The sequence below is a fragment of the Lepus europaeus genome, chromosome 22 (assembly GCF_033115175.1).
Source record: "Lepus europaeus isolate LE1 chromosome 22, mLepTim1.pri, whole genome shotgun sequence".
In the NCBI taxonomy this organism is placed as follows: Eukaryota; Metazoa; Chordata; class Mammalia; order Lagomorpha; family Leporidae; genus Lepus; species Lepus europaeus.
The window spans coordinates 39863327-39890770 of record NC_084848.1 but is presented as its reverse complement, the minus strand read 5'-3'; the positions used below and the strand labels follow the sequence as shown (position 1 = coordinate 39890770).

General features: G+C 41.6%; 1 protein-coding gene across 1 annotated transcript in view; it reads left to right on the top strand.

Moving 5' to 3' along the window:
• KCNH5 (potassium voltage-gated channel subfamily H member 5) overlaps window positions 1–27444 on the top strand; it is a 362743-nt gene that overhangs the window by 24468 nt on the left and 310831 nt on the right. Inside the window, exons 2-3 of the mRNA XM_062181546.1 lie at window positions 13099–13222; window positions 25430–25536. Coding sequence (XP_062037530.1) covers window positions 13099–13222; window positions 25430–25536 — 231 coding nt within the window. The remainder of the gene's footprint in view (window positions 1–13098; window positions 13223–25429; window positions 25537–27444) is intronic.

The window sequence follows — 27444 nt, the reverse complement described above, 5'->3', positions numbered from 1 at the left end:
ATACTTCCTGAATAAATTCAGTGCTTCTGAACTGTTGAATGAAATGAATGATAAATTTGTCCTGTGAATCTGACAATATGGGAAGGTTTTGGCTCTGTTGGTGGATTGCTAGGGCCAGAAGCCGTATAGGAGTGAGTTGAATGCCTAAGAGCCGAGAAGAAGGAGCCAATGAGAATAGACAACTTTTATGAAAAGTTTGTTCTGTGAAAGCTTAGAGACAGACATGGTGGCAGCCTGAGCGGGATGAGGGCCGAGCAGTACTCAGTGCATAGAAAAGGTAGAGTTTAGGTGGTTCTTTCAGGCTTTGAAAGGTTAAGAGATGGAGGAAAAGTACTTCAAGTGAAGAGGGCATCATGAGAGTACATTTTGGGGACTTAATGAAGAGCCTGACCTACCTTTAATAGTGTAGACTTCAGGAGTAATGAGAAATATGTTTACAGAGAGGGAAGATAAGGATGGATTTCCAAGGGCTTGGTAAATCCAGAAAAAATGGATTTGAAATGTGATGATATACACAGTTGGGATTCTTGGACTGGATGCAGAATGATGGGATGGAGGGAGGGAATCACTGAATGGTAGTTTTAACATCAGACTGAAAAATCAGGAGAAGCTAAAGCAAGGAGACCATTTAGCCATGTGACCCGCCACAGTTACACAGTCAGGTAGCAGAGAGTTCATAGGTTAGAGACAGCAAGGTGGCCCAGGCTAAGAAGCAAAAGAAAATAATTTTTATCAATCGTATTTCTAATATTTTTATAATTGATGCTATATGTAAATGAAAATATATTTTTAGAGAAATTTATACTTCAGCAGTAATCAGTCATTCTGATCTTTAAACCACCCTAAGTAGTATTTTTTTAAAATTTTATTTATTTACTTGAGAGGTAGAGTTACAGACAGTGAGAGGGAGAGACAGAGAAAGGTCTTCCATCTGCTGGTTCACTCCCCAAATGGCTGCAATGGCCGGAGCTGCGCCGATCTGAAGCCAGGAGCCAGGAGCTTCTTCCCAGTCTCCCACGCCTGGGTGCAGGGGCCCAAGGACCTGGGCCATCTTCTATTGCTTTCCCAGGCCATAGCAGAGAGCTGGATTGGAAGAGGAGCAGCCGAGATTAGAACCGGCGCCCATATGGAATGCCAGCACCGCAGGCAGAGGATTAACCTACTGCGCCATGGTGCTGGCCCTCCTAAGTAGTGTAATACTCACAACTAAGGTTTGGCTCAAATGCCACTCCTTTCCTCAAACTACTGATTTGCTATTCAGCAAGAGCTATCCATTGGTCTCCGTGTGTGTGTGTGTGCGCACGCGTGCGAGTGTGTGTACGTTTTTTTTTTTTATTTTAACATTTATATATGGTAACATGCACAGATCTTAAATGCAATGCTTAACTAGTTTTGACAGATGTATACCTTTGTGTAGCCTACCCCTCTGGCAAGGCATAAAACAATTTCATTTCCCAGAAAGCTCCTTTGCCTTGTCCTATTACTCCTGCCCCAGGCCCTTCAGAAATCTTTGTTGTGATCCCTATCACCAGGTAGCTTTGCCTGTACTTCACGTGAATTAAATCCTACAGCACATGTTAGTTTCTGGCTGCATTCAGTTGCCATATTGCTTTTGAGATCCTTCCATGTTGTTACATGTAGCAGAAATTTGTTCTGTTTTAGAGATAGGTAGTATTTTGTGTATGAATATAGCACAACTTTTAATCTAGTCTTGTGATGGATACGTGCATGATTTTCAATTCTTGTCTACTATGAATAAATCTGATGTGAACATTTTTTTCTGTGAGTCTTTTAACACGTTTTCATTTCACGTGAATACATATCTAGGAGTAAAATTTCCAGGTCGTAGATGAGTCTTTAACTTTACAAGAAACTGTTTTCCAAAGTGATCATATGGTATTATATTCTCATTGATGCTTTGTAGAATTCCAGTTGTTCAAGATTCTCATCAACATTTTGCATTGTTAGTCTCTATCATTGCTTCAGTGATAAACTCGTGCTTTTTTTTTTAAGTTTTTTTTTTAACTTTTATTTAATGAATATAAATTTCCAGTGTGCAGCTTATGGATTACAATGGCTTCCCCCTCCCATAACTTCCCTCCCACCCACAACCCTCCCCTCTCCTGCTCCCTCTCCCCTTCCATTCACATCAAGATTCATTTTCAATTCTCTTTATATACAGAAGATCAATTTAGTATAAAGATTTCAACAGTTTGCACCCACATAGAAACACAAAGTGAAACATACTGTTTGAGTACTAGTTATAGCATTAAATCAAAATGTACAGCACATTAAGGACAGAGATCCCACATGAGGAGCAAGTGCACAGTGGCTCTTGTTGTTGACCCAATAAATTGACACTCTAGTTTATGGCGCCAGTAACCACCCTAGGCTGTCGTTATGAGTTGCCAAGGCTATGGAAGCCTTCCAAGTTTGCCGACTCTGATCATATTTAGACAAGGTCATAAAAGACAGAGTGAGGATAGTAACCAATGATCCTAAGAGTGGCATTTACCAGGTTTGAACAATTATACAGCATTAAGTGGGGAAGAGGACCATCAGTACACACAGGTTGGGAGTAGAGCCATTGGTGGTAGAGTAGAGGTTATGATTACAAAGGAATGAGGCCCAAGTGTGCTAGACAGGGTCTAGAACAAAGGACAGAGTCATTATTAGATGTGCTAAGAAAGGTGCTGTCTAAGCTACAATGAAGTTTTCTGATTGAGAGGCAAATAGAACCTGATAGAAGGGGCTTGATAATAATCTGTTGGGCTTTAGGCCTTGTAAGTTAAGAGGCCCAGACCTATCTATCTCTTCACATGGGGTATATCCTAAGGGAGGTGTGAACCTCCTAGGGGAAGGCACTCTGTTGACTTTCATTACTTGGCTGGGCTGGGAGGAGAGCTGGCCAGGTAAAGGCAGGTGGCATCTCTAACAAGAAATTTACAGTTCTGCCTGCAATGTTGCTGACCCTACTTGACCATCCCCTCAACTGCAGTGGTCCCTTTGGAAGTTGGGCTGAGTGAAGGGCTTTTCAGCTTAGAGCCAATAAGATCTGTGGCTCTGACCTGGCATCCTTCGACTCCAGGGCAGGTCCATTTCCAATGATCCAACTCTTGGCAGAGCTGCCAGGGCTCTTCACAAGCTGACTTCTGCTGAAGCCCAGGCTTACCACATTGAAAGCCACTGCAGTGGACTGGCCTGTTGGGTCTCCTTGAGGGCAGATCACTGTACAGATCAGCCATTAATAGGCCTGCCACCCATTGCTTCTGATGCCGAGCTTTCTTTTCCTCCTGGTTTGTGTTAAAGCAGACCAGAGGATGCAAATCAAGGGAGTGCCCGTATCCCATCTCTAATCTTCGGTGGCCTGAACTACAAGTCTATAGTCACAGGCATGTACTGTAGTAGTTTTTCTAAGGTAGACAATGCCCATGAGGAAAATTATATTCTCACTTTAAAACTTTCTTTCCCTTTGGTCTGAAAGGGAGGTTTTTTCTACTTACTGTATACTTCGCTGATGGCGAAGAGAATCTAGCTATGAGATTATTATTTAAGCTCTTATTTTGGCTATGCTATTACAGAAAAATGTTAGCCATCTCTTTTATAAGGTCTAAAGATTAAATTATGCGTCCTACAGATTCCTTTATAGTAGAATTAGTTTCCTACCTTGAAGAGAATAGAGAAATGAAAGAACAAGATGTGCTTAGAATAGAGAAATGAGGGAGCAAGTCCTAGATCGCTTGCTGACAATAGCAATATTACATGAATACTTAGGAAACCGTTTCAACCATTAGATAACAACTTAAGAAAACATTTACCAGAAGGTCCAATGCCTTCTATAAATTTTAAGAATCATGTATTTGAAAACACCTCTTAAATATCTAACATGGTGTAGTTTGTTTAACCAGTAAACTTAAGCACAACCATGTAAAATGTTTTTAGTTTCTTTCTACCAACAAGTTTAAAACATATGATACACAGATTCAGGTCACGCAAATTAAAATGTATCTTTGATTGATTTTAGCAGCTTAAATTTATGGACAGTCTTATCTATAAGCCATTTAAAATAAAACTCTTAATAAAATTTCCTATGTGGACATACAATATGTACACACATATAACATAGCATAATAGACCAATATAGCAATTTTAATAATAGCTTTTAAAATCTTTAACTCTTTTTGTAGATTGCCAATTGATTTGAATTGCTTTTTGTTTTTAGATTACTTTAACACATTGTTTTAAACTCGTGCTTTTAGTTTGTATTTCCCTGATGCTCGGTAATTGTGAGTGCCATGTTCTTGAGCTTATTGGCTGTTGTCTACCCAGTTTTGTGAAATGCCAATTCAAGTCAGTGCCCATTTTGTTAATTAGGTTATTTTTTTCTGTGTATTTTTGACTGGAGTGCTTTTTCAGATATTTGTATCATGAATAATTTCTCCTAGGCTGTAGGTTTCTACGTCATTTCCTTGGCAGGGGTCCTTGAGTGAGTGATTGACTTTAATTTTGATGATGTCTAATTTACCAACCCTTTAAGAATCTTACATAAGAAATTTTTATCTTCCTTACGATTGGAAAGATTTTTTCTACAAGTTTTATAGTTTTCACGTTTCGATGAAGGCATTCAAAAAAATCATGGAAGATACGTATTATGAATGGGGCCAGCGCTGTGGCGTAGTGGGTAAAGCAGCCGTTTGAGGTGCTGGCATCCCATATGGACACCAGTTCGAGTCCTGGCTGCTCCACTTCCTATCCAGCTCTCTGCTATGGCCTGGGAAAGCAGTAGAAGATGGCCCAACTTCTTGGGTCCCTGCACTCGTGTTGGAGACCTGGAAAAAGCTCCTGGCTCCAGGCTTCGGATCAGCGCAGCTCTGGTCTTGTGGCCAATTGGGGAGTGAACCAGCAGGTGGAAGACCTCTCCGGCTGCCTCTCCTTAATCTGTGTAACTTTGACTTTCAAGTAAAATATATATAGAAAATGGTATGCATGAATTTTAAATTTTAAATTTTTTGTACCAAAATAAACTTATCTTTTAATAGTATTTTTCCACTAAGTTTCTGAAGTAGCCTCACATGATAAACTGCAAATTACATTTTTGTGTGTGCTGTGAGATAGTTTGAATTTTTGCTCATAGAGATATCCAGATTCAACACAATTCATTGAAGAGGCTCTCCTTGACTCGTTAAGTTTACTTGGTATCTTTGCAAAAAAATCAGTTGACCATTTAGGTGAGGGTCAGTTTCTGAACTCTATTCTGTTTCATTAATCTACTTATCTGCACTTACACCAGTTTTACACTATCTTAATTAATATAGTTTTAAGTTTCTCTGACGTTGCTTTCTTTCAGGTTATATTTGGGGCTATGTTAGGTAATTTGCATTTTTATAAATATTTTGTCAGTTTCCTCAATAAATCCTATTGGCATTTTCATTTGGTTTGTATTCAATCCATAGATCCGTTTAGGGGAAACACTTTATAAATATCCAGTTTTCTAATTCATATGCATGGCATAGTTCTCCACTTATTTAGGTGTTCAGTTTAACTCAGCAGTGCTTTTTAAGTTTTCCCTCAAGCAGCTTCTACATCTTTTGTTAAATTTATTCCTAACTGGTTTATGTTTTTTTTTGATAAATGAAATCGTTCTTTATTTCATGTTCCAGTTGCTTAATGCTAATGTATAGAAGCACAGTAGACCAGTGTTGGCTGTAAGTTCTGAGAGCTAAGTCCATGTATCAATTCTAGATGTTCCTTGGAGTATTCCTTAGGATTTTCTGTAAACAGTCATGCCATCTGCAGATAGAAAGACTTTACCGCTTCCTTTCCAATATCGACGTTGATTATTTTTGTCCTTATTTCACTGGCTGGATCTCCAGTAAAATGTTGACCATGAGTGTGGAGAGCACATCTCGCCTTTTCCTCTCCCTCTTCGAGGGGAAGCGTTTGCTGTTTTACCTGGAGACGACATCAGCTGTCGAGTGTTTTAGATTCTTTCAGGCTGGGGAAGTTTCCTCCTCTCATTTTGCTGAGAGGTTTTAATCATGAATGAGTGTGAATTTTGTTAAATGCCTTTTTCTGTATCTGTTGAGAAAATCCTATGGCTTTCTCTTTTATTCTGTTGATGTAATGGATTATATTGACTGATTAGTAACATCCTTACATCCATGGCATGAACTGGCATGGTCATGATCAACTCTCTTTTTCTAAGTTAAGGTTTATCTATTTATTTTGAAAGAGTTACAGAGAGAGAAAGAGGGAGATACACTCACACACACACACACACATAATCTTCCATCCACTGGTTCACTCCTCAGATGGCTTCAACAGCCAAGGCTAGGCCAGGCTGAAGCCAGGAGCCAGGAGCCAGGAGCCAGGAGCTTCATCTAAATCTTCCATGTAGGTCAAGGGGCCCATACACTTGGGCCATCTTCTGCTGTTTTTTTAGGCCATGAGCAGAGAGCTGGATCAGAAGTGGAGCAGCTGGGACTTGAACCAGCACCCATGTGGGATGCTGGCACTGCAGGTGGTGGCTTTACCCGCTATGCCACAGCATCGCTTCCACCCCTTTTAATATGACAAATATTGCTGTAACTACCCCACGGATTTTGATATGTGATTTCATTATTTTCAGTTAACACTATCTTTTCTTGATGTCATCCTTGACCCATTGGTTGTTTAGAAATTTGGGTAATATCCAAATCTTGTAGACTCCTCTGGATCTCTTTTTAACTGTTCCTAATGTAATCACTTTGAGGTAAGAGATATACTATATATATATATTTTTTTGACAGGCAGAGTGGATAGTGAGAGAGAGACAGAGAGAAAGGTCTTCCTTTTTGCCGTTGGTTCACCCTCCAATGGCCACTGTGGCCGGCGCATCGCGCTGATCCGAAGCCAGGAGCCAGGTGCTTCTCCTGATCTCCCATGCGGGTGCAGGGGCCCAAGCACTTGGGTCATCCTTCACTGCCTTCCCGGGCCATAGCAGAGAGCTGGCCTGGAAGAGGGGCAACTGGGATAGTCCCAACTGGGATTAGAACCCGGTGTGCTGGCACCGCAAGGCGGAGGATTAGCCTGTTAAGCCATGGCGCTGGCCAACTATATGTTGTTTTAATATATTGAAATGTATTGTGCTTTTTGGTGCTTAAAATAGGTTATGTCTTGGTGAAAATTCCATGCACATTGGAAAAGAATATGTTATTATGTGTAGTGAGGGATATTCAATAAATGTCCATCCGGTTAAGTTAGTTGATAGCATTGATGTTGTTCAAATATTCTATTTCCTATACTTGATCTTAGCCAAAAGGCTAAGGAAGAACTCTCTCTCTCTCTCTCTGCCTCTCTGTAACTCTTTCAAATAAATAAAATAAATCTTTGAAAAAAACCCAAATATTCTGTTTCCTTACTTATTTTCTCATACAGTTGTTATGCTAGTTAATGGGAGGGTTAAAGTCTTCCATTGTAATTGTGAAATTCTCTAATTATCCTTTTTGTTCTGTTTTATTTTCTTTATGTATTTAGATTTTCTTTAATATATATTTGAAAGTTTTGTGTCTTCTTATTGAGTTGACTCATTATTGGTAAATGTGCTTATTGCTAATAATACCCCTTGTCTTTAAGACTACTTTATTTTATGTTACTTTGTCCACATTTACCTTCTTTTTTTAAAACAAGATTTATTTATTTATTTGAAAGTCAGAGTTACATAGAAAAAAGCAGAGACAGGAAGAGAGAGAAAGAGAGAGGTCTTCCTTCTGCTGGTTCACTCCCCAGAGGGTTGACCCTCAGCACTGGTCAACCCTCTGGGGAGTGAACCAGCAGAAGGAGGTTCTTCTGGATCTCCCATGTGGGTGGCAGGGGCCCAAACCCTTGGCCATCTTCCACTGCTTTTTCCAGGCCATTAGCAGGAAACTGGATTGGAAGTGAAGCAGCCAGGAGATGACCCCGTGGTCTTACCCACTACGCTGCAATGCTGGCCCCCACATCTACTTCCTGCTTAGTATTTCTATCGTGCATCTCTCCCACATTTTCACACTCAACTGGTCTATCTTTGTATACAGATACATACTTTAAATGGTTCTGCTGAAGCAGTATACTATTAGTTTCTTAAAAAATACACTCTGAAAATTTCTTTAATGTGTTTTGCCATATACATTCAATGTAATACTTCATATGATTGTATTTAAGCCCGTGGTCTTGTGATTTATTTTCTGTTTGTCTCATACGTTTGTTTTTCTCTTTCTGAATTTATGTGGACGTTAGTTTTTTTTAATAGCTAAAATATCCAATGGACTTGTTTTAATGTGATTCTGCTGTCAATCATTTCTCTCGGCTTTCCTTTCTGAATATATCTTTATTCTGGCTTCATTGTTGAAGGTGTTTTTTTCTTTTTATAAAAACCTAAGGTGATGACCACTTTCCTCTAGGAATTTTAGAGATGTCATTTAGTTGTGTTCTGGTCTCTGTTGCTTTTTTGTGACTAGTGCATCATAAAATAACATTTTTCTTTTGGATGCTTTTAGTATTTTTCCCTTTTTCTTTTTCATCATTTTCCTGCGATTTTCCTGCTGTGGCCTGTTTGTGCTTGTCTTGATCTTTAGTGAGTTAAGATCTGTGAGTTGCTGTTGTTTGAACTTTTCAGAAAAAAAATTTAATCTTCATTTCTCCAAATAAAATTTGTGCCTTTCTTTTTTCTTCTTTTTTCTTAGACTCAACTACATACATTTTAGACTGTTTGCTATTATCCTATGTGGCATCTTTTCACTCCTTTCTTCTTTTATTTAGGCTTATATAACACTTTGCATCGGTATGTTTTCAGTTTTCCTTTCTTTGTTAGTGCTCAATGTGCTGTTAAGCCTATCCAATGAATTTCTTGCTACAGAGATTACATTATTTATTTCTGTGTTTTCTATGTTCACACATTGGCTTCTTTTCTACTTGCCTGTTTCCCTCCTTGATCATTGCCATAGTTTTCTGTTTCTTTGGCTGTCTGATAATTTTTGATTGTATACTGGGTATTGTGTTGCTACACGATACAAAGATTGAATTACATCATTTTCCCTGAAGATTGTATTTTAATTTTTAAGAAGATTCATTTTATTTTATTTGAAAGGCAGCGTGACAAAGCAAGATGGAGAGAAAGAGAGAGCAAGAGATTTCTATCCACTGGTTCACTCTGCTTATGGCCAAAATCATTAGATCTGGACCAGGCCAAAGCCAGGAGCTACAAAACCATCCCAGTCTCCCACATGCAGGGCCAAGAGCTTGGGTGATGTCCTGTTGCCTTCCCCGCCGGGCACGTTATCAGGAAGCTGAGTCAGATGCAAAGCAGTTGGGACCCAAGTGGTGGCCCTGCGAGTGGCGGCTTCTCTTGTGCTGGCCTTGAGGGCTGTATTTCACCAGGCCGTTAAATCACTGGTTCAGGATGACCGCTTGGTGCAGCAGGAAGCCGCTGCTTGGGGTGTCTGCCTCCTGTGCTGGAGCGGCTGGGTTTGAGTCCCTGCTCTGCTCCTGCTTCCAGTTTCCTGCTAATGTACAACCTGGGATGCAGTGGTGATGGCTCAAGTACATGGGTTACTGTCCCCTGTGTGAGAGATCGAAACTGAGTTCCCAGCCCCTGGCTTCAGCTTGTCCTAGCCCTGGGTGTTGTGCGTGTTTGGGGAGTGAACTGGCTAGATGGGAGATCATTGCCAGTTGCAACTCGGCCTCTCTCTGCCTTTCAAATAAAATGAATGACTGAATCCAGTCTTGATCTTTAAGAATGTATCAGTGAGGCTCTGTTTAAATTCTTAGTTCCAGAGCATAGACTTTTATCCTAGAGCCTACTGCATGCTCTTGAGTCCATGGTTTAAATGGAAAACGTGGGGTGTTTACCGTGTCTTTCTTTTTTTTTTTTTTGTATTTGTTTTTATTATTTATTTGACAGATAGAGTTAGACAGTGAGAGAGGGAGACAGAGAGAAAAGTCTTCCTTCCATTGGTTCACCCCCCAAAATGGCCGCTACGGCTGGTGCTGTTCCAATCCAAAGTCAGGAGCCAGGTGCTTCCTCCTGGTCTCCCATGTGGGTGCAGGGGCCTAAGCACTTAGGCCATCCTCCACTGCCTTCCCGGGCCACAGCAGAGAGCTGGACTGGAAGAAGAGCAACTGGGTCAGAATCTGGCGCCCCTACCGGGACTAGAACCTGGTGGAGGATTAACCAAGTGAGCCACAGCGCTGGCCTCTACCATGCCTTTGTAACTTGCTATGACTCGGGCTCTGAACTCTGTCTTCTACCTTTGGAACTGTTGAAACTTTCTCCCATCTCTGTAGCCGTCTCTGCCATTGCTTCCTGCCAGAATCCTGGTAGTATTAACATATCCAGCACAGCGTAGGTTACAGAGAAAGACTTAAGGTGCACTTGTGTGTGGATTTATGGCTTCATCCGTTAAAGGATTTCCCCTTCAATTTCAAGCTTTCCTGGAAGGCCCAAATTGTCTTTTAAGACATTAGCCTTATAAGACATCTCTGCCGGTGTTTTATCACCCCATAAACTGTCCAAATGTGGAAGCACTCTCAGGGGAAGGGAGGGTTAAATGAGTTTCTCACCTGATATACATCCCTTTTGTCAAGGGCTCATCTTTTCTAGTTTCTTCCTGCCTTTGGTTGCTTCTCATTGCCCTCAGATTTTTTCTCTTTTCTTTTGTTCTGTGTTTTTCTTTTGCTTTGGTTCTTTGTTTAATATCTATCTTGCCACAGTGTATTTGGTCGTTACATACTTTTCTTACTATGTGTTTGTTTAGAGCAAAGAGTATGTGTCCGTCATTTTTATTCTCTGACATCGACTCAGGAGGAGCCCTTACACAGCGGCTCCTTAGTGAGTGTTGAATTGCACTGTTATTTTATGAGGACCACCTGTGAGTGAGGACCTCCAGCCTTGCATTCAGAAGCTCATTTCTGTTTGTAGCACACTATCCTGACTTCAGATGAGAGTTTCGGTAAAGGCCTTCCTTTACTAAGTGTTACTCTTGGAATGTTTACTCTTCAACAGTGGCCCAGCAGGGAAAGCCTCCACCTCTGAAGCTGGCATCCCCTCTGCCAGCTGGTGTTCTAGTTGCTCCACTTCTGATCCAGCTCTCTGCTAACGGCCTGGGAAAAGCAGTGGAAGATGGCCCAAGTGCTTGGACCCCTCCCTTGCGTGGGAGATCCAGATGACGCTCCTGGCTCCTGGCTTCAGGCTGGCCCAATGCTACCCATTATGGCCATCTGGGGAGTGAACCAACAGGCGGATGGTTGCTCTCTCTTTGTGTCTCCCTCTCTCCCTATAACTTTGATTTTCAAAACAAATAAATCAATCTTTTAAAAATTTATTTAATCTTTCATTTCATATTTTAATATTATTTGAATTTTGGCCGGCACCATGGCTCACTAGGCTAATCCTCTGCCTGCGGCGCTGGTACCCAGGGTTCTAGTCCCGGTTGGGGTGCCAGATTTTGTCCCGGTTGCTCCTCTTCCAGGCCAGCTCTCTGCTGTGGCCCGGGAGTGCAGTGGAGGATGGCCCAAGGGCTTGGGCCCTGCACCCGCATGGGAGACCAGGAGGAAGCACCTGGCTCCTGGCTTCGGATTGGCACAGTGCGCCGGCTGCAACATGCCAGCTGTAGTGGCCACTCGGGGGGTGAACCAATGGAAAAGGAAGACCTTTCTCCCTGTCTCTCTCTCTCTCTCACTGTCTAACTCTGCCTGTCAAAATAAATAAATAAATAAATAAATAAATTTGAATTTTAATTCATTTCAATGTTAACATATTATGTGATCTAAAAAACTGCTTAAATACTACCTAAACTATTGGATTTCTAATCAAGATTGCCATAAAGAGATATTTTTGTCTTAATCTTTTTAAAGAATTATTTCATTTGAAAGGCAGAATTACAGAGAGAGAGAGAGGGACAGAGAGAGTAAGAAATCTTCCATCTTCTGGTTCACTCCCAAATTGGCTGCAATGGCTGGGGCTAGGCCAAGCCCAAGCCAGGAGTCAGGAGCTTCCTCCAGGTCTCTCATGTGGATGCAAGGGCCCAAGCAGTTGGGCTGTCTTCCACTGCTTTCCCAGGTGCATTAGCAGGGAGCTGGATTGAAAGTGGAGCAGCCAGGACTGGAACTGGTGCCCATATGGTATGCAAGCACTGTAGGCAGTGGCTTAACCTGCTGTGCCACAACACCAGTCCCTGTATTAATTTTTATACATGAAATAGGCCTCTTTTGCACATAAGATTGATTTGTTTCTTTTATTTAGAATATTGATAGTTTTCAAATTCTGTATTTGAAAATAATGTCTTTGAATAACTATTTTAAAAGAACACTTTTTAAGGGCTATTTTATGTTAGGCTTTTCAGATCAATCTAAAGATAATTTTTCCCATAATGTCAAATGTTCAATAGTCTTAATCAGTTGGGAAGTGATTATAGCCTTAATCTGAATAAATTCACCTATTTTAAGTAGAATTATTATAGTCACTAAGATTATTGTCCTTCATTTCTGTAACATAGGGCTTCCTTAAATGCCAAGAAGTATTATAAGCTAGTTTTTTTTTTTTTTTTTTTGACAGGCAGAGTGGATAGAGAGAGAGACAGAGAGAAAGGTCTTCCTTTTTGCCGTTGGTTCACCCTCCAATGGCTGCTGCAGCCGGCGCATCTCGCTGATCCGAAGCCAGGAGCCAGGTGCTTCTCCTGGTCTCCCATGGGGTGCAGGGCCCAAGGACTTGGACCATCCTCCATTGCCTTCCCGGGCCACAGCAGAGTGCTGGCCTGGAAGAGGGGCAACCAGGATAGAATCCGGCTCCCCAGTTGGGACTAGAACCTGGTGTGCTAGCGCCGCAAGGCGGAGGATTAGCCTGTTAAGCCACAGTGCCGGCCGTAGTTTGTTTTAAATGGAACTTTTAGTTTTGCATAGAAATGTCTCATTTGATTATCATGTTAACTGTCAGTTTTAAGAATAAGTTGTATGATATCTACCTTAACAAACCAAGGGGCGTTTGTCCATTTACTACATGAATTGGCCGTTTTGAGTGCTTGAGAGATGTAAGCTGTTAAATGAAGCTAAGTAACTCCCCTTCTCTCTTTTTTTCTTCTTTAGAGTCGAGTTTCTTACTGGGCAATGCGCAGATTGTGGACTGGCCTGTAGTTTATAGCAATGACGGTTTTTGTAAACTCTCTGGCTATCACCGTGCCGACGTCATGCAGAAAAGCAGCACTTGCAGGTACGTGAGACCACAACTTAGGACCCTTGTCTGAAATGGAACTAAATGCTGAGTGTGGCTAAAAACCAAAATGTCCTTAGACGCACATACAACAGCTATCAGGTAAACATTATATGAGAATATTAAGGAGAAGACGTTGTGCGTAGAAAACATAGCTGGAGGGCCACTATTGGAAACTTTGGTAACAAGTAGGGGTTTTCTTGATCAATTTTTTTATTATTTCGTTATTTCATTCAATAGCAATTTTTTGACCCCCTGTGAGTCAGGACCTAATCTAGGTGCTGAGTGATCCACAAAACATCCCATACAAAGGGGGCTCCCAATGACATCAGTACCGCCCAAGAGAGGGAAAATAGAACAAAAGAGAGGCTGGTGCTGTGGTGTAGTAGATAAAGCCACATCCTGGCCTGTGGCTTCAGCATCCCATATGGGTGGCATGGTTTATGTCCCTGCTGCTTCACTTCCGGTCCAGCTCCCGGCTAATGGCCTGAGAAAGCAGTGGAAGATGGTCCAAGTAAGTGGGCCCCTGCTAGCCAGGTGGGAGACCTGGAAGAAGTCCTGGCTTCAGGTTTCAGCTTGGTCCAGCTCTGGTCATTGTGGCCATCTGGGGAGTGAAACAGCAGATGGAAGCACTCTCTCTCTCTCTCTCTTCCTTCTTCTTCTCTTTCTCTGTAACTCTGGTATCCAAATAAATAAATTCATTTTTTAAAACTTTTATCTAGTAAATATAAATTTCCAAAGTACAGCTTATGGATTACAATGGCTCCTTCCCTCCCATCTGCACCCCTCCCATCTCCTGCTCCCTCTCCCATTCCATTCACATCAAGATTCATTTTCAATTATCTTTATATACAGAAGATCAATTTAGTATATATTAAGTAAAGATTTCATCAGTTTGCACCCACACAGAACATAAAGTGTAAAATACTGTTTCAGTACTATTTATAGCATTAATTCACATTGGACAACACATTAAGGACAGAGATCCTACATGAGGAGTAAGTACACAGTGACTCCTGTTGTTGACTTAACAATTTGACACTCTTGTTTATGGCATCAGTAATCTCCCTAGGCTCTAGTCATGAGTTGCCAAGGCTATGGAAGCCTTTTGAGTTTGCCGACTTCGATCTTATTTAGACAAGGTTATAATCAAAGTGGAAGTTCTCTCCTCCTTTCAGAGAAAGGTACCTCCTTCTTTGATGGCCCATTCTTTCTACTGGGATTGCACTCACAGAGATCTGTCATTTAGGTGGGTTTTTTTTTTTTTTTTTTTTTTTGCCAGAGTGTCTTGGCTTTCCATGCCTAAAATACTCTTATGGGCTCTTCAGCTAGATCCGAATGCCTTAAGGGCTGATTCTGAGGCCAGAGTGCTGTTTAGGACATCTGCCATTCCATGAGTCTGCTGTGTATCCATTTTTTTTTAAATGAGCAAAATAAACAATTCTCAGACAAGTGGCACAGGATGCATGGGTGTTTAAAGAACATCGGAATGAAATTCTTACATCCTGTGTTAAATCACATATTTTGTGATGTTGGTACATCGTAACGAAAATGCCATTTTGTTAGTCTTTAGCACTGAATCTGACAGTTATGTGACTTACAAAAATTCACTTACAATATGGAATGTCTTTGACCTGAAAGAGAGCATTATAATGCAAAGGAATCAGAAAAAAAGGAAGAGAAACCATATATAAATAAAAAACAACTGAGCACCTAAAACTCTTTCACAATATTTCAGTGAGGCCAGATGGAATGCCTTTTCCTTGAGTTCATTTTTCTTTAAAGCTCTCACTTCACTAAGCCCTGAAATCAAGTTATTTTCAAGCTACAAAGGACCTGAATTTTTTTCTTAGTCCAAATTCTATTTTTTTCAGAGAGGGAAAAAAAATTAGGTAGATTATGTGAAAGAACTTGCCCAGGGAAAAAAAAAGACAGTTTATCTTTTTTTCTATCTGTTTATATTCATATATTCTGCATTTTAATGGAAAGGGGGAATTTCATTTTATACCAGTGAATCTAAACCTGATGCACATAGGAATCACTTAAAGAGGCTTTTCAAAATGTAGATTCACACACCGCTCCCACTGGCTGAGCCCAGGAGCTGGTGTTTCAACAGCAGCTCGGGTGATTCTGGGAGGAAGAATCTGGTTTATACACACTCTTTCTGCCCCAGCCACCTTCAGTTTTCCTTCTGTTAACGTCATTCCCACGTTCAGATCACTCTCAGGCATGCAATGGGAGTCGTGAAAACCTTGGGACTTGGCTGAGACACTCCTTTGGGGATGCTGAAGTCTGATGCCTCTTTAACCGTGGGGGGAGCATGCATTGTGCTAGCAGCCTTGCTAAGCTGTGCGTTCTGTGCCTGGAGGGGTGAGGTCTGTGTCGGGAAGCACAGCTCCCTGTGGGCACAGCGGGTTTAGGCTAGGAGAAGACTGGCTTTGTGGTAGACCTCGCCCTGTGGGACAGGCACTGGAAGGAGTTTGGGGACAGGCGCACACCCGTCTCTTCTCCTGCACCGCTCACGCATCTTCCTGCCAGCTTCCACCTGCAGGCGTTCACAGTTTCTTCAACACGCGTTTCCCCCTCTCTGATTCCTCATAGTTCTTTCTGTGTATTTCTGTTGGCATCTCACTTGGCCCTTGGGTTTTTATACTTATTGCTTCTCTCCTCACTTTTTGATAAGCATTGCGATTCATATCTGGATATATGGTAAAGTTGTATCTCCATCCTTCCAATGTAACTGGCTCTATCCCCAGCCTGTTTTCTTTGGCAAATGCTTTTTTTCCTACAAAAAAAAATATTTATTTAAAAAACAGTGGCAGGCTAGGCGAGGGATCTTCAGAAAGTTCTTGGAGAATAGGTATTATGAAAAACCCATGCATGGATTCCAGTGGGTTTTTTGGCACGAAAGTAAACTTACCTTTTAATTTTACTTTTTCCCCAAGAACTTTTTAAAAATATTTATTTATTAATTATTTGAAAGGCAGAGTTACAGAGAGGCAGAAGCTGAGGCAGAGAAACAGAGAGAGGTCTTCCATCCACTGGTCTCTCCCCAAATGGATGCAACAGCTGGAGCTGGGCTGATCTAAAGCAAGGAGCCAGGAGCTTCTTCTAGGTCTTCCATGTGGGTGCAGGAGCCCATGCAATTGGGCTGTCTTCTGCTGCTTTTCCAGGCCATAGCACAGAGCTGGATCGGAAGAGGAACAGCTGGAACTAGAACCAGTGTCCACGTGGTATGCCGGCGCTGCTGGCAGAGGCTTAGCCCACTATACCACAGCACCGGCCCCAAATTAATCACATTTTTTTTTTTTTGTGACAGGCAGAGTGGACAGTGAGAGAGAGAGAGACAGAGAGAAAGGTCTTCCTTTTTGCCGTTGGTTCACCCTCCAATGGCCGCCATGGCTGGCGTGCTGCGGCCGGCGCACCGAGATGATCCGATGGCAGGAGCCAGGTGCTTCTCCTGGTCTCCCATGGGGTGCAGGGCCCAAGCACTTGGGCCATCCTCCACTGCACTCCCTGGCCACAGCAGAGAGCTGGCCTGGAAGAGGGGCAACCGGGACAGGATCGGTGCCCCGACCGGGACTAGAACCCGGTGTGCCGGCGCCGCAAGGCGGAGGATTAGCCCAGTGAGCCACGGCGCTGGCTAATCACATTTTTAACATAAATAATTTCTACTGGCCTTGCAAAATGCCAAGTGTGTTTTGCTAATCCAAAAATTGCAACCAGCTTTATTTTTTTACAGAGCTTTGAAATGTAGCATGTGATAAATTAGCATATGATATCTGAGGCCTATTGAGTTTTCTAAGAAACATGGTTTATTTGAACGTGCTTTTTTTTTTAAGATTTATTTATTATTTATTTGAAAGGCAGAGTCACAGAGAGGCAGAGGCAGAGAGAGAGAGAATGAGAGAGCAACAGAGGTCTTCCATCTGCTGGTTTACTCCCCAGATAGCCGCAATGGCTGGAGCTGTGCCGATCCAAAGCCAGGAGCCAGGAGCTTCTTTCAGGTCTCCCATGTGAGTGCAGGGGCCCAAGGACTTGGGCCATCTTCCACTGCTTTCCCAGGCCATAGCAGAGAGCTGGATTGGAAGTGGAGCAGCTGGGACTTGAACTGGCACCCATATGGGATGTTGGCACTGCAGGCGGCGGCTTTACCTACTACGTCAGATCGCCAGCCTCTGCATGTGCTTTCATGTTAAACCTCTTCATCATCCTGCTCAAATCAGACTGTTCCCATGTTATGTTTACTGCAGCACTGTTCAGAAGAGTGAAGAGCTGGAAGTAATCAAAACGTGTAGTAGCAGGAAAATTGTTAAAAAAATATTATGTCAGAGCCAAACTTTTATTTATTTATTTATTTATTTATTTATTTATTTATTTTTTGACAGGCAGAGTGGACAGTGAGAGAGAGAGAGACAGAGAGAAAGGTCTTCCTTTGCCGTTGGTTCACCCTCGGAAGGATAATAACACTAGGAAAAGCTAACAACCCATTATCAAGAAAAGAAATGCAGAAAACAAAACATTACAAAGCCACCCCTAAAATCATTTATAAAGGAATTTCTGCATCATCATTTAGACTTTTTTTTTTTTTTACATATGGCTTTTTCCCTAGTTCCTGAATAAATCCATAAAAGTGAACATGCGACACAGGGAAACCAAGGGAGGAAGGAAGAAAATTATACACAGATTGAGAAATACAAGTTCGTAGATTAAGGTTATTATATTTTGGAATTGCTAAATTCAAACTGAACATGGAGATAAATGATGTGACACGGAAAACAGCTGCATACATAATTCAAAGAATTTCACCAATTTTAATAATGACAAAAATTCAGGAAATACGGCAGGATAGACATCAGTGAGTTTAAGTTTTGGTGTGAAAATGCAGTTTGATGTCAGATGAAAATAATCATCTTCATTTACAACCTGCATTAGGTGAATTAATGTCAATAATAGTAAAGTGGCAACGTGGTAAATGATTTCGTGTCTTATTTAAAAATAGTCACATGTGATTTACTTTACTGAACAGTAAGTATAAATTTTTGCTCGTATGGTATCGAAAGGCTAAGATCCATTTCTTCTGTTTTCTTCTTTGTGGTGTCCAGCAGCATCCCTGTGGAGCAGGTGCATAGAATAAAATGCTGCAGCCTTCTCAGTTTGTTACAATGTTACTGTGCTCTGGCTGGGCAGGTTCTTTATTTTATGTCTTTGTCTTCTGCTTCTTTTTGCCTTCATCCTATCTTCCTTCTTCCCATAGTTTTTTCTTTTAGTGTGTTTAGTGTATATCTTTCTGATCCATCATCAAGTTATTAAAAATGTGTATTTTTTAAAAAGATTTATTTATTTATTTGAAAGTCAGAGTTACACTGAGAGAGGAGAGGCAGAGAGAGAGAGAGAGAGAGAGAGAGAGAGAGAGAGAGAGAGGTCTTCCATCCACTAGTTCACTACCCAATTGCCTGCAATGGCTGAAGCTGCGCTGATCTGAAGCCAGGAGCTTCTTCTGGGTTTCCCACATGGGTGCAGGGGGCCCAAGGACTTGGGCCATCTTCCACTGCTTTCCCAGGCCATAGCAGAGAGCTGGATTGTAAGAGGAGCAGCCAGGACTAGAACCAGCACCCATATGGGATGCTGGCGCTTCAGGCCAGGGTGTTAACCTGCTGCACCACAGCGCAAGCCCCAAAAATGTGTATTCTTGAAATGGTGAGCTTTGAATGGGTTAGCCTTCAAGAACCATATCATTGCTATCATGCAGAAATCTTTATGGTTGCTTATTCTGTTCCTTCAACATCAAGTTTCTGAGATTTCCTGATGTCTCTATAGCATAATCTGTTTCACTGTGTCTGATTATGTCTAGTACTCCAGTGTCTTTTTACTGCCTTCATTTTATTTATTCAGCCTACTTTGCTACCTCAAACAACCTGCAGACCAACATCCTCATATCCATCTTTCTGTGGCCTTGTGTGAGAAATGGGATTGCTGAGTAGTAGGATATATGCCTAATTTTTGAGTGAACTGCTATGAGGTGTGGTCCAGAGAGACCGTCTGCTTGCTTTCTTTCTTTCTTTCTTTCTTTCTTTCTTTCTTTCTTTCTTTCTTTCTTTCTTTCTTTCTTTCTTTCTTTCTTGACTGGCAGAGTGGACAGTGAGAGAGACAGAGAGAAAAGTCTTACTTTTCCATTGGTTCACCCCCAATGGCTGCTGTGGCCGGCGCACCGCACTGATCCGAAGCTCCTGGTCTCCCATGGGGTGCAGGGCCCAAGCACTTGGGCCATCCTCCACTGCACTCCAGGCCACAGCAGAGAGCTGGACTGGAAGAGGAGCAACCAGGACAGAATCTGGAGCCTCAACTGGGACTAGAACCCAGGGTGCTGGCGCCGCAGGTGGAGGATTAGCCTGTTGAGCCGCAGCACCGGCCATGAGACCATCTGCTTTCATGCCCACCAGCCATGAGTGAGGCTCCATCTCCTCTGGTCTTTGCTGTCGTAATAGTGTCAGCATTTGTAATTTAAAAATCTGATGTGTGCTACATTCTGTCTTACTTTTGTTCTAGCTAACATTAAAAATATTCAGTCCTTCTGGCTTCCTAGGAGTAATAATTGTGTTTCCAAACCTGGGACTATTTTTACTATGGATTACTCTTTATTGGACAAAGAAGGTATTGTGTGTATAAAGGCTTGAGGAAATGGCATTTAAAAAGCACAGGATTTTATTTGTGACCCCTAAGAAGTGCTGACATTCAAGACGCACTGTCATAGGTTAGGTAGGAAGCACTTTAGCATTTGCCTTCCACTAATCTGAAACTTTCCAAAACCTATTCTGGGGTGCGTTTTTGTTTGTTTGCCTAGAGGGGTGAGGAGAGCAATCGGGCGTTGGAGGTGAGAACGGCTGAGGAGTGGGTCGATGGCATCAAATGCATTTTTTGCCTGGCAGCCGTTAAAAATCCTTCACCCAAGCATCGGATGAGACGGTGGTGCCCAGGGCCACTTTATTGGATTGACTTCAGGACCATTTGATTAACATAAGCTTATTTCAGCAGTCAACAGTATCCCATGATACATGATGGATGTCAGTCACCTGGTTCCAGTTGATTGAGGTCTTTTCTTTCTATGGTGGCACCGAGGGCAGAGGTGCCAGGTTATGTCGGACTCCAAAGGTGACAGGTGAGCAGTGCTGGCTGTGATGTTCCTTAATTATATGTCATAGGTCAATCATTTATGAGACTAACTAAATCCTTTTTTAAAAAAGATTTATTTATTTGAAAGGCAGAAAGAGAGAGAAGTCTTCCATCTGCTCCCCAAATGGCTTCAAAAGCCAGGGCTGAGCCAGGCAGAAACCAGGGTCTTCTTCTGGGTATCCCACGTGCGTGCAGGGGCCCAAGTACTTGGGCCATCCTCCACTGCTTAAAAAGGAGCTGGATTGGAAGGCTAGCAGCCAGGACTCGAGCCAGTGCCCATATGGGGTGCTGGTGCTGCAGGTGGCAGCTTAACCTACTACACCACAGTGCCAGCAGCCCCTCTGAATCTTTTTAAGACCATATAAATTAATGGGCCATGAAGCATTTTGGTTACAATGCATTGTTTAGGGTAATGCCTCTGAGTTATTCCAGAATGACTTCTTTCAGATTTTGAAAGCTGCGTTCTTATTTGATTTTTTGTTTTTTTCATTTTTCTTCTTTAATTCTCTGTCAGGCTTCTTCTTGATCCTTTGCAGATCTCCATCCAGCTCCTGTTAATATTTGTGATGCGTCTACTCTTGTGGCCAATCCTGAGCTGGAGACCACAATTACAGCTACATTAGGTCAATCTGGGTGTTATCTTATTTATTTATTATTTATTTATTTTTGTGGGTGCCACTTGCTTGTCTGTGAATGGCTTCTAGATGTTACTCTTAACAGTGGTGACTGGATGTTTGTGGTGTTTTGGTCTAGGGACATTGTTGCAAAGTGGCTTAGATGGTGGAAGTCACAGTGAGAAGGTTCTTTCTCCCTTGGAAGTCTGTCAACCTTTATGGACGTCCTCTCTGTTAGGCAGTATCATAGTGATGCTTGTTTCTGAGATTTTGATGTCAGACAATAGATTCACAAGTAAATAAATCCTGGTGCAAATCAAATTCACCTGTTTCCAAAAGTTTTGGAGGATGGATATGCACAAAAGATAATGTTAGGCAGTGGGATGCATTTTAGACCAGGCCTGAAGAAGACTTATCTCTGGCCCCCAAGACCCAAATCTTGCCATAAGACTGTCATGTGGCAGAAGGTGGCCACACAAGACAGGAGTAGTGCCTTGGTGAACATATCCTTCACCCTCATGGACTCACAGGAGAAATTTCAGAACCTGCCTGCTAGCAAGCACGGCACAACCAGTATCCTAGGGTTGTGGGGATGCAAGGGAGCTTGGATTGGGGGTCCTTCTAACCCTATCCATAAAAAGCATCCCAGGAGTATTTTCACGATTGTACAGCACAGTATAATTTGTTAATTTCATGTGTATTTGTGCTTTACTCTTCACCCTTTGAAATTATATTATCATTATCGTCACTTTACTGATGAAGAAGCTGAGAATGAGAGATAATATGACTTGATACAGTGTGTACGTGGTCCAAGTACAAATACCCTCTGTTATTTTTATGACTACTCAATACTGTAGTAGCGATAGATACCTTCTGTGAATCCAATTTCACTTTCCTTCCAATAAAATAGCAGTACAGTTGCAGAAGTGATTTATAATCATCAAAGAGGACTCTGGCATTCTCAGTAAGAGGACACGTGGAAGTTATGTAATTTTTTATATTTCCAATATATATTCCTTGAAGATATTCAATAAGAGACATGAGGATTGTGTAAAGCCTTTATATATAGTTTCTAAAGCTTGATGGTTAGCATTTCTAAAATTCGGGTCCTCTCAAATTCCATTAACCATTCAAAGACTGCCTTGAATCTCACGTTAGGAAGCTGAGATAAAACATCCAGCACTTCCAGGGAACAAAGCCAAAGAAATAAATGTATCAGAGCCACAGAGAACGTGGAATCCCGATTTAGGCAATATGGCTTGGGCAACTTAGCACAGAGCCGCTTCCGCTGTGTAAATTGACTTCTAGAGCACCCGCTTTGGAAGTCCATTTCTGCTGTCCTGTAGAGTCCATTTCCAAAGATCCCTTATGATTTAAGAGCTTGCCTTTTACTACTTACCATATGTGCCCTGTCAGTGGAAAGATCCGCTATCATAAACTTAAGAAGAGAAAGGCTGAGGGTAGCAATGTGAGGAGCAAAGGATTCCTTTTTAGAAAAGTGCATTCAAATTCAAATAATCTTTTTTATAAGTGCATTTATTGTCCTAGGGCAAGCAGTGTTAACATTGAAAGGACTTAATGAATGAGTATACATTATTCGAGTTTTTGTAATTTATTTGAAGAATTGCATGTTCATTTTAATCTTCTTGTCAGAATTTTAGCTGCATTAGACCTAGATTTTATTTCCTCTTAAGAGATATTATTGAACCTTTTTTAAATTTGACTTGTAGCTTATTTTTTAATCTTACCAATTTTTCATAATTTTTTAGTTACTTGTCATGTCACAGGTTCTTTGCTATTCTGTGGTTTTCTGTTGGCCAATTGTGAATATAATTTTTGGTTTATTGGACCATGAAAACCTATTGTTCAGTAATAAGGAGGAAAATGCCTCCCTCCTTTTAAAGAAGACAAATATTTAGTTAGGTTAAAAATATGCCCTTCTCAAATTTTAAAGTGCTCCTTCTTTGCTAAAGAGTATTTAGATTAAAAATAAAAAAAGGCAAAATACTGGTTAATTAAAAGTGTTCATTTGCTTACAAAATTCTAGTTCCCAGTATTATACTGTTTTATTTTTTTGTGAGGGGAAGGGGTTTCTGTTCTTTAACTGAAAAATTCTAATTTAATTGCAATGACTTCAAGAGATTTTTACAAAATTCCTAGGATCTGAAATCCAGGCTCTGACAGGAACAGTGATTTTCAATGCAAGGTTGCAGGTAGGTCCTATGTAGAAAAAAGAATCTGGAGTTGGAGTCTCTCATTTTAACCTAAGATTGTTTTTACTTATTTTACTATTATTATGACAAAATAGGAAATATTGTAACTGAAAATGAAGGATACTAGCTCTTTTTTTTGGGTAAAGATTTATTTATTGATTTGAGAGGCAGAGTTATAGACAGTGAGAGAGAGAAACAGAGATAAAGTCTTCCATCCGATGGTTCACTCCCCAAATGGCCACAGCCAGGAGCCAGGAGCTTCCTCCAGGTCTCCCACATGGGCACAGGGGCCCAAGGACTTGGGCCATCTTCTACTGCTTTCCTAGGCCATAGCAGAGAGCTGGATCGGAAGAGGAACAGCCAGGATTAGAACCGGTGCCCATATGGGATGCCGGCACTGCAGGCTGGAGCTTTAACCCACTGAACCACAGTGTCGGCCACAAGAACATCTTTTTTCTGTTGCCTCACAATCTGTCTTCCTCCTTTGTAAGCCTGCATCAACTTCAAATAGTTGAGATTTCCGATTTCACTGTCGTGACCTGTCTACTGGAGATCATTTAATGTGAAGTGTTTTTTCCCCCAACTGATATTAGTCTGGAAACCTTCAGCCTTGTCATGGTCTCTTTCCTCATTGATGTTGACGAGTTTCCCTTTACCAAGTCCCCTGGCGGCATGGCTGGAGGCCCTCATACCGCGACAATGACAGCATTTTCCTGGTCATCTCTTTCTTCTGTCGCTTCACTTCTCTTCGGTTTGGATTTCCACTCCAACATATTCATTTTCTCGTTTCTACCAAGTGTGCTTTACCTGTGTTGGCTAATTCCTGCTTTCTGGTACGTGTTCTTGTGAAATGCCGCGTGGCCTTATTTACAGAGAGACATGGCTGCAACACCATGGCTTGCTTTGCTGTGTGTGAACTGAGTGTAGATGCACAGGGATCGGGACTGACAGTGTTTGGAAGAAGAAAGCAATTGCTTACTGGTTTGCTGGTTGTGAGGGGCATCTGTTACTTGTGACTGATTTGCAAGCTGAAGAGCTGGCAGCAGTGTTAATTAACACACAGTGGTTCAAACTGTGGTGCTGTGTACCTGGTGTGGTTTAAGTAAACCACTTAAATAATTAAAGTTAAGTATCTTAATAATTAAATTTTATTTCATTCAATGATTTACTTATTTAAAATAATTAAATAAATAATTAGTTATTTTAAAGTAATTAAAATTCATGCATATCTGAATCATATTAAGCAAGGACTCCCTCCTTTCTCTCTCTTTTTTTTTTAAGATTATTTTATTGGGGCCGGTGTTGTGGTGTAGCGGGTAAAGCCACCACCTGCAGTGCTGGCATCCCATATGGGCACCGGTTTGAGACCCGGCTGCTCCACTTCCAATCCAGCTCTCTGCTGTGACCTGGGAAAGCAGTAGAAGATGGCCCAAGTGCTTGGGCCCCTGCACCCATGTGGGAGACCTGGAAGAAGCTCCTGGCTCCTAGCTTCAGTTTGGCGCAGCTCCAGCCATTGCGGCCATCTAGGGAGTGAACCAGCGGGTGGAAGACCTCTCTCTCTCTCTCTCTCTCTCTCTCTTTGCCTCTCCTTCTCTCTCTCTGTGTAACTCTGACTTTCAAATAAATAAATAAAATCTTTAAAAAAAACAGAGAGAGAGAGAGAGAGAAAGAGAAAGAAAGAGAAAGAGAAGGAGAAAAAGAGAGAGGTCTTCCATCCACTGATTCACTCCCCAGATGGCTGCAGCGCTGGGGTTGGGCCAGGCGAGGGCTGGGCCAGGCCGCAGCCAGGAGTCAGGATCTTCATCCGTGTCCCACGTGGATGCAGGGGCCATCCTTGTTGTTTTCCCAGGCGCATTAGCGGCAGCTGTATTGGAAGCAGAGCTACTCTCTTTTTTCTTTCTCTTCCTTCCTCTTTCTTCCTCCCTCCTTCCTTCTCTCCCTTCCTTCCTTCGTGTATAAAATAACTTCTTTTCTACCTTTAATGTGTCCCATAACATTAGGTTGTAAATCTCTAATAAACACAATAATATTTATTTAGAAAAAAGCCTGAAACGTGGTTTAAGTATTTTAGTACCTTCTGTGGAAGCAATATTACGTTTTACAGCCACATTTGCAATCTTGATCCAAGACATTATATGATTAGAGGCAGCATTTGGAAAGCAACGCAGAACTGAAATGTATTGTTTGTTTTGTTTTGTTTTTTCCAGTTTTATGTATGGGGAATTGACTGACAAGAAGACTGTTGAGAAAGTTAGGAAAACCTTTGACAACTACGAGTCAAACTGTTTTGAAGTTCTTCTGTACAAAAAAAACAGTAGGTATCTCAGTTATGAATAAGACGAACCGACTTTTTATTGATGTTGTGTTTTGGTGAATGGGAGTTGAGCTACAACTTCTGTGGCTCCTTTATTTGGCAGGGGTAGGGGCTGCTGCTGAAATCAGATAACAGAATAATTAATGATAACAGAATAATTAACAAGTGATTCTGCCTGGGAAAAGCCACCTTTTGAGGAATGGAAGGCAAATATAGTCCATTGGGCTTTATTTTGTTAATTTCTTATTGTAAATTGGTAAATTGTACTTGTGTGATGTTAATTCAAGAATACAATGAGGAATAATTAAATCAAGCTAATTAACATATCCAGCACCTCACGTAGTTATTGTTTTTGCTTTGAGAATATTTTTAATTTACTCTCTTAGCGACTTTAAAATGTACCATATACCATTATTAGTTTTATTCACCATGCTGTGTGATAGATCGAGACCAATGGCTAATTCCTCTTGTTTAACTTAGGCTTTGTACCCTGTGCCCACCGTCTTCCCATCCCTCTAAGCCTCGGTGAGCCATCATTCCACTTTCTGCTTCTACAAGTTCGATTGTTTTAAATTCCACTTCTGTGTGAGCACATGCAGTATTTTTCTTGATGTGCCTGGCTTATTTCACCCAGCATAATATTGTCCAGTTCCATCCAGGTTGTGACAAATGATGTGGTTCCTTTCTTTTTGAAGGAGAATGGTGTTCTATTAAGTGTGTGCCACATTTTCGTTTCTCCATTCGTTTGTTGATGGACACTTCAGCTGGTTCCAGGTCCTGGCTGTTGTAAGTAGTGCTGCTGTGAACTGGAGTGCCCACGTCTCTTCAACATTCTTATTTCAATCTCTTGGGCAAACACACAGCAGTGGGATTGCTGGATCATGTGGTAATTCTAGAATTAGTTGTTTTAGGTTCCTCCATAGTATTCCCTAATGATTGTTCTAATTTACAGCCCCACCAACACTATGCAAGGGTTCTGCTCACTCCACGTTCTCACCAAAGCTTATCTTCCATCTTGATAATAGCCGTTTGGAGATGAGTGAGGTGCTATTGCTGTGGAGTGTTAATTTTGCATTTCCCTAAAGAATGACGATGCTGAACATTTTGCTGGTACTTGTTGGCCATCTACATTGCTTCTGTTGACTCAGACTCCTTGCTCATTTGGAAATCCCCTTTCTGTGGAACTCCTTGAGAGTTTGGATATTAACGCTTTGTTGGAATATGGCTTGCAGATGTTTTCTCTATGCCTGTAAGTTGCCTCTAAATGTAATTCTTTTTGTGTCAGTCACCAAATATTTTGTCATCAATATTCTTCAAAAAGAACCTATAGTTTTGCAACAATAGCTAAAGTGACAAAGAGATTCATCAGTTTCTTTTCATGGGTAAAAGCTAAAATGATTTGTAACAGTGAGTATTTGCCATTATCTTTCCGCATGAATGCAGATAATGTGACTGTGTGGGAGGTACTTGGAGTGACTCTTTACTAATGTAGCCTTTTGGTAGACAGTTTCTTTAGTGTAAGTAATCATTATTTTCAGAACATCCATCTGGTAAATCTGTATTGACTATTGCGGGTTGTGCTGTAGCACAGGAGTTGCACGTGGTCCAGTGGTCCATTATGAGGACAGATGTTGTAGTGCAGCTGTTTAAGCTGCCCTTGGGGTGCTCATATTCCACACTGGAGTATATAGGATGGAGTCCTGCTTCTGTTTCCAACCCAGCTTCCTTCGTGTGTACCCAGGGAGGCAGCCAGTGATGGCCCAAATGGTTGGGTCCTGGCTATCTATGTGGGAGAACCAAATTGATTTACCAGGTCCTGCTGTTGGCCTGGCCCAGTCCTGGCTGTTTCAGGAGTTTGTGGAGGGGCCCAGAGGATAGACGTTCTCTGTCACTTCTGACTTTCAAATA